Source organism: Procambarus clarkii, chromosome 27, assembly GCF_040958095.1.
Source record: "Procambarus clarkii isolate CNS0578487 chromosome 27, FALCON_Pclarkii_2.0, whole genome shotgun sequence".
NCBI lineage: Eukaryota > Metazoa > Arthropoda > Malacostraca > Decapoda > Cambaridae > Procambarus > Procambarus clarkii.
The window spans coordinates 11,799,761-11,807,755 of NC_091176.1; the positions used below are offsets into that span (position 1 = coordinate 11,799,761).

Genomic DNA, 7,995 nt, shown 5'->3' on the forward strand with positions numbered 1-7,995 from the left:
TGGATCCTGAAAAATCAAACATTACAAGAGAAGGTGCACAGAACGTAACAATGAAGTTTTAAAAACTCAATCTTTAAATTTACATAAAAAAGTGCAGAAATGCACAAAGCTAATTACAGCTGAAAGCTGTATGTTTTTTAATTACTGGGAACAAATCCTTCAAACAATGTCATACAGGGACACTTAGCACTGTTGCAATATTTTAGCATTAACAGCCCCATGTAAAGCTGAAGTTTATGACCTGGTAACAGACTAGAGAAAACTTTGAAAATATTAAGAGGGACTGGGTTCAAATAATTCTTTAACAGACCAGGAAAGTGCAAAATAGACCCATTAAAAAGTAAAGGTGCAATGGGCTTGCCGAAAGAATTAAAACTTAAGGGGGCAACGACTTTAACACCCTTCAAATTATGGACAAAATTTCAAATATTGCCACAACTGCAATATCTAAGCATGTCTTGCATTTCATTCATGTCTGGATTTACCATGGGCAGGCAAAGGTTAGTGTTACTTCCTTGCACGTGTCCATATGCTGTTGTACAAATGGTGCAAGAGTATGGTATTGCACAATGTGACATTGCCCCTACAATGGGTCATAGTGGCACTGTATGTGCATTCCTGCCCATCTTAAGCTTCCAAGACACTGCTGAGTGACCAAACTGTTAAGCCTCACTGACTTGTTATTCCATTTGTAGTGTTAAGGCATAGATCTTTCTTTTTAAATTTTTCCAATGCTATACTTTTAGGAAGTTACATTACACACAAGGGTTCTTGCCACTTGAGGCAAAACAGGTGGGTTGGGGCTTCAGAAGCCACCAGATTAGCAGAGTACCCCAATATAATTCACAATTTCAATAAATTACACTTCATTCTGTATACAGATTATACCATAATTACCAATTACTACAATTTAATTACAAATACAACTCAAGAGGAAAATGGCCCACGGAATTGTCAAAAAATGCTACACATTATGTATAACTATACAGTATCAGTAATTTATCTTTCAGTTGCAATCCTAAATCACAAAATCATTCCACTTGTGAAATTGCCAAAGAAAGCAATTTTAACCATTATCAATCCCAAGTGAACATCAAACATGAAAAGGGTTGCTATTCTTAATAAATAATAGTTTTAACAGGGCAAATAAAATAATTTAACAGTTCAACTTTATTCCGAAATTACAGAAATAGAAGATATATGGTACCTAGCCGAAGAGACCTGAAAAAGAAAATGTATGTTAGATAATGCAGGTGAAGAGGGAAATAAACACCAAATTAAAATCTTTACTATTGGCAAGTTAGAACTAATATATCCTTGTAACTGGGTGAACACTATGACTATACTCACTGAAGCCCATGTCATCGTCAGATTCTTCAGACTCAGGCGCTTCTTCCTTCTTGACCTCAGCAGCAGGTGCTGTGGGCAAAGAACTCTTTAGTGTCTAACATAAAAGATTTACATCGCTTATTTAAAAGTGTAACCATCAGTAATATAAAGTGTAATCACAAAGTATCAGGTGAAACACGGTAATCATCACAATAAATAAAACAAATCTTGTCGTGGCCTTAGTTTTGTTCATTGCAAGTGCACTTCTAAACTGTTAACTACCACTTTTATGCACTTGCAAGACATTTTTAAGTTAATAAAATCCACAAGTCATAAGAATGGCAGGGAAAAATGTAAGTATACATTACAAATACTGGAGGAAAAATGGAACATTGTTATCTAGAACTTAATTCCTGAATTACCAACGACAATCATAAAACTTCTCGATGCTTCATGGAAACGAATACATTCAACATACAAAGTATAATCACAAAGTACTTTCCTTTGAACTTGTGACAATCTTAAAAGTGCCCGAGCAACCAAGAGACAGCCTCACTGTTTAGGAAAATGCAAGGGAGTTTATAGATTAACTAGCCAACAAACTGAAGTGAGAAACCACCAGAGTGAATGTGCAAACGTTAAAAAGGGTACTGTAACCTCATCAAGTTTTACATTCTTTAAACCATGCAATAACTTTTAGGTCTTTTTTTAACAAGTACATACCTGACGCAGCAGCAGCAGGAGCACCGCCGCCACCAGCAGCTACAACACCACCGCCGCCGCCACCAACACCTGTGCCAACATTGCCCACAATTGACCTGATGTCTAGGCCAGATGATGCCTTAGCAAACATGCCTGGCCAGTATGGCTCAACATTTACATTGGCAGCCTTCAAAATTGAACTGATCTTCTCGGCCTGCAAAAATAGTAGGTATTAGCATTTTAATTTTAAAAGCAATTAGTAACCATCCAAATTTCAATAACCAATACACATTTAATTTCATAACTATATATCCAAGAAGTACACAGACTTTACTTAAATAAAAAAATTGTGCAATGAACCGACAACTTCTCAACCCCCCCCCAAAAAATTACAACAACTGGTCGATTCAAAATGGCTTCCTAATTTTTATACATAATCCCATTTTCCTCATACTAACTCATTCTTACTGAATGTACTATATCTTTTATGCAATCTATGCTGGCACAAAAATGCCAGTGGTTTAGGAAAATTAAAAAATCCCTTGGTTATGCTCACCCAATGCAAACTGTACAGAGGAGTAGAGGGGTCAGGCTGTAAATACAGCACATTCTCAGTTTCTCATCGTTTCCCTTTATATCATGCCAGCTTGTACATTTGTTATACAATAGAAATGAAAATTTAAATTCAACTTTAAAATTACAAATGAATCCAGCTGAATTTTTCTAGTCATTCTGGCCAATTTGAATAAAGCAGATAAAAGATGGTAAGGGTCTTTCCATATTACTGATACTGTAGCCAAGAAGCACTTTTATTGCAGTCTAAATCCACTCCAATGCCCATAACCGGGCATTGAAAAAAAGCAAAAAGGTTTCAAATTTAAATAAATGTGGATCCAATTAAATGATGCTAGTGTCAAGCGAGGTATGTGTGTTTAAGTTGGTATAGTGTCCAAATGGCATAGTGGCCACCCTACACAAAGTCACTCCAGTCAGCAGACTACACCACCTTTGTTAGCTCCTCCTAACATATTTTTTTTTGCTGTTAATACACTACATACATACTATATACATGCATTTACATTTGTGTAGTAGTACATTCATTGCTAGGTGAATGAAGGAATAAATTATAATCTGGCTTAACCCTTAAAGAGAACTTGCCTCAATAGCCTTTTAACACCATTAGGTGTTAAAGGCTCCATAAGCTCATTGAAGTACAAATTAACATTAATAAAGGTAGTAGGTCCAAGAAAACCAACAAATGAGAAAGGTTTTTCAATCAATTCAACTTCAACAATAAGAGGATCGAATGGGAAAAATTAAATAAGACATTGCAAACATTCAATGGAAACAGCGACAAAACTTGCACAGGGGATAGCTCAACCGACTGCCGAAGCATGTGCCTGTGAAGAGGGGTCAAAGACCATTAGAAAGATTGCAGACTGTATAGAAAAAAAACTGAAATGCTTAAACAGACAAGACTCGAGAAAGGAAAAATCAACACAGGGAGATTAACAGAAATAGAGAAGTTGAAGCTATCATACGAGTCTGGAAATGGAACAAAGCTATACAAAAGAAAAATCCAAAATATACACTTTTTTACACATGCAAAACCAAAAACCTCCACCAGTATTGGACCTTTAATTACAACTGAAGGCATACACCGAGGAAAAAGATGTAAAATTCTAAGTCAGTAGATGCCATGTTTAGCACCCTAATGAATAATTAAAATTTAACCGGATTTTAATTATTAGGATTGTCTGAAAGGTCTCTTAAATGTACTCGCTAAAAAGGAGACGGGAGATAAAATAATATACACGTGGAAGATACTGAAGGCCAGGTCCCAAATCTGCACAGTAAAATAACATACTGGAGTGAATGATATGGAAGAAAAGGCACAGTAGAACCAGAGCAGGCGTGCCATAGGCACAATCAGAGAACACTGCATAAACATCAGAGGTCCACGGTTGTTTAACATCCTCCCAGCGAGTATAAGAAATATTGTTGGAACAACCGTGGACATCAAGAGAAAACTAGACAATTTTCTCCAAGGAGTGCCAGACCAACTGGGCTGTGGTTATGTGGGCCTGCGGGCCGCTGCAAGCAACAGCCTGGTGGACCAAATTCTCAAGTAAAGCCTGGCCTCGTGCCGGGCTTGGGGAGAAAAACTCAAAGAACCCCATTAAGCAGGTTAAACATGAAATTTGAAAATCCAGACAGCTTCTTTATGAACGACATCCAAGCTCTAGATAACATAATCGATAACACACGGAAGACTGAAAATTGACAATATGCACTCATCCCCAGGTTGACCGAATTTAACAAAGAAATGTATAGTACCAGTAGCACGAGCCCTCAATGTAATATGGAGAGAGCCTGAATTCAGGAGATATACCAGCAGATATAGCAAGGGAGGTAGTAAAGCTTTGGCAAAAAATTATAAGTTGCACTATCAAGTTTTTGAAAGTATTTAGGAATCAAATTTCTAGTTTTATGGAAAATAATAAACTAAACACAGGACAACATAGATTTAGAGTGGGAAGATCCTGTGTCATATGATAAAATCACATGTATACACAGACTTTACATAGGATGGATTATGAGAACGTTTAAATCAAGAGATCCCACAGCAATGCTAATGTTATTTAAATAAATGGGGCTGTGCCGTCTAGAGTAATGCTCGGTACTCGCTTCCACCCTTCCAGAGCAGGAGAGATCTGTGCATTAGAGGGAATACAGAACATATACAGCATGCATAGAAACAAAGCTAAATTATTAGGACCACCTTGAAGCTCGAGAATGTACTCCTTGGAAAGGAGACGAGAAAGGTACCAAATAACACACAAGGAAGATAAAGACCAGGTCCCAAATTTGCACAGTAGAACATACTAGAATGAAAGATACGGAAGAAAGTGCAGAATAGAACTAGTGAAGAGTATGTGTGCCACCGACAACACCAAACAGAAATCCACAGCTGTTCCAACACCCTCCAAGCAAGCATTAGAAATATTGCTGAAACAAAGGTAGATCCAGTAAATCCTCCCTAGTCAAGATATGAATCTAGGCCAAAGCCCTCGCAAAGTGCCAAGCGAGTGCTTTACTACTGCACCACAGGGACCGAAGTAGAATAAATCAAGCGGACAAGACCTCTTCTACAATCACTTCAAATGATTGAAAATACCATAAGAATTAGATAAGTAAATCTTAAGAGAACAGCCATACCAGCATGAATTGATGGATAGGAAACCCTCTTTACAAATTAACCTGGTGTACAAAATGTGCAAACTGGGTAGGTGATAGAAGGACTACCCTTGCTACAAGATATGAGAAACCTATGAGCAGGGGGGTGATATTGGTGACATTCCACAGGTATTGGGGACAACCTTATCCCTTGTGTGTGAAGGACATACCTGAAGGGATAGATTCTCCCCATGTGACTAAAAATTAGTTCCATGTTTAAAAAACTGCAATGTGACCCAACTCAAAATTAATAATCATATATATATAGTTACCTGGAGCATACTTAAGAGAGGGTTTAGAGTTTTCTACTACCCTACTGGTTACTACATTCTAAATTAAAAGTTTTTAAGTTATAGTGTACATAAGGTATGGCAAAGCCAGTGAAAGCAAAAATATAATAATGGAGCTGGAAGAAGCCAGACGAGGTCCCACACGAGAAAATACTCGTCCTGAAGCACACGTCATTACACAACCACCAACAGATTTTAATAATTACCTAATCAAACTAACATCCTAAGAACATGTTAACACAGAAAATGAGCTTTAGAATATTAGTGTACACTTTCACCATTACCCCCCCCCCCACGAGCAACACCTCACAACACTACTCATAACGAACCAAGGGAAATATGCACTACCAGAATAACACGGAACAAAACTGCCAATTTCAAAACAGGACAACAGCTAAGAGCAGGTCACCTGGCACAGGTGGTGGCCCGGGGCCCCACCACGTGCTGGGGCCCCCCAACCACGTGGCGGCCCACGTGCCCTCGGGGGCCCCCCCACCATAACCTCCCTCCCCCACTATGGTCCAATACTTCACCACACGTCATTACAAGGCTCCATACGTAGATTTTAAGAAAAAAACTGCAAATATTTTAACATTAACATCGATATATTTTTTTTTTAGCTTAATATCGCAAACTCATCACATACCTAAACAATTCATATTCCTCTGCTTGATATTATTAACGCCTATATACATATCCCTCTCGTAACATTCTCAAGACAAATAAGAACAAAATTATCCACCCCTCCGACACACTCATGGCGACCTCACATGTAAACAATGTCCAACACCTCCACATATTTCTACCAATATCCTCACCGTGATGGGAACGTCGTCGTCCATGAGGATAAGGGCGGCATACACGCACGCCAACTCGTCGTTAGTGGCCATGATGAGAGGTGAAAACAGACGGATGTCCCTGCAACTCGGCGATTTTGGACCACCTTTATCCCTAAGCGGGGAGAAGCAGGTTGTGGGAGGAGGGAGAGAGCGCTCGGGCGCGCCTGCACGCCGCACGTCACCTGCGCATGCGCATGCCTCTACGCTTTGCTTTTCATGTATATATCTAATATAATTACTAAATAATTTATACGCAATGTAAAATTTAAGGTCATAATAATTATAATAAAGAGGAGATGTATACACCGAGAGGTGTACTCTGTGTATTGGTGTATATATGCTGTGTTTACTTTAGTCATATAATTCAAATATTATACTGTATCTCGTTAGTAATATCTTATAGATATTAAAATATTATATATATATAATATCTTAATATCTATATTATATTAATATTAAGATATTATATATATAATATCTTAATATCTATAAGATTTATCTCATACATATCAGGCTGACCTATGTATGACTCACTAAAGAGATGGGGATATTATTTATTTATTTATTTATTTATATATATACAAGAAGGTACATTGGGTTTGTGAGAATACATTGGATAGTACAGTATTTACATTCTTGTAAATCCACTAGTACGCGCAGCGTTTCGTTATTAGGTGAACTTGCAGCAAGTTTTTGCTTTTAATTTTGATGTAAAAGAAAACTATGCATTACAAATGTAAATTGCTTAGCTTAAAGAACTTTTGAATATCCTGTTCTTGATTTATAAGCTTCCCGAGAACAGGAATTATTTAGGTCTGCTATGAGATACGTCGGTATGTAACGTAACTGAAAAGTCGCGTCAGGTCTTCCATTGGTAGTTCAGTGTTTCGACGAATGTATGTTGTAAAATGTTTAGTGTTTACATGTCTAGCTTTGTAAGTTCGTCATGTATGTGCTTTTTAAAAAACACCACATCAAGTTGATCGTTTTCAACATCAGCTGCGTCGGATGTTAAAGTATGCCAAAACATTAAATTGTATGATTTTTAAGAATGTTCAGTTTCTTTGAGTATTTTGTGAAGTGTAATATAGTTTAACGTCGAATTTTGGTTCAACAGCCATGGACACCATTCCATCACCAATGCGTATCTGTCAAAGATCACTGTTATTTTGAGAAGACTCGTGGGGGGGGGGGACTGATGTAATCCCTTTTCGAGAAGAATTTGTAGAAGAAATGCTGATGTAAATGGTATAGAAAGTCGCGGATCCCTCTGAATGCCTGGCTGTACGGGGACGGGGCGTGTTTTGGTCAGATTAGCAGCAGCAGCAGCAGCAGCAGATTGAGTTTTAAAATATACCTGGAAAAGATTAAGGCAAATGTCGGAGGACCTTCGACAAGCCACCGGTTTCCTTTCCTCGTCGAGGCCACTATGGTTAGTGACCCTCAGGTAAATCAGGTGAACTGGGCCAAGCCACTTGTTGAGTTTACATTAGTATATGGTTAGAAGAAATACTTTTTTGTTTTCTGTATTAGTTGGGCTTAAGTTGAGGGAGGGGAGACTATGGAGGAAAGATTGTTAGGTAGTAAATCCCGAGTAT

The 7,995-nt window shown here is 38.0% G+C and overlaps 1 protein-coding gene across 1 annotated transcript; it reads right to left on the reverse strand.

Annotated features, from left to right (window-relative positions):
• Positions 1-1,155: 1,155 nt before the first annotated feature.
• RpLP1 (Ribosomal protein LP1) lies at positions 1,156-6,556 on the reverse strand. Its single transcript, XM_045749321.2, has 4 exons — positions 6,377-6,556; positions 2,053-2,245; positions 1,351-1,419; positions 1,156-1,221 (listed from the first exon to the last, which is right to left on the reverse strand). The coding sequence occupies exons 1-4, from the start codon at positions 6,446-6,448 to the stop codon at positions 1,208-1,210; spliced, it is 348 nt and encodes a 115-aa protein (XP_045605277.1). The 5' UTR covers positions 6,449-6,556; the 3' UTR covers positions 1,156-1,207.
• Positions 6,557-7,995: the final 1,439 nt, after the last annotated feature.

Excerpts from the sequence above, each read along its gene's own strand:
- RpLP1 (XM_045749321.2), bottom strand. The coding sequence starts at position 6,448 with ATGGCCACTAACGACGAGTTGGCGTGCGTGTATGCCGCCCTTATCCTC. Across the intron at positions 2,246-6,376 it reads ACGACGACGTTCCCATCACG|GCCGAGAAGATCAGTTCAAT; the intron begins GTGAGGATATTG and ends CTATTTTTGCAG. Across the intron at positions 1,420-2,052 it reads TCCTGCTGCTGCTGCGTCAG|CACCTGCTGCTGAGGTCAAG; the intron begins GTATGTACTTGT and ends CTTTGCCCACAG.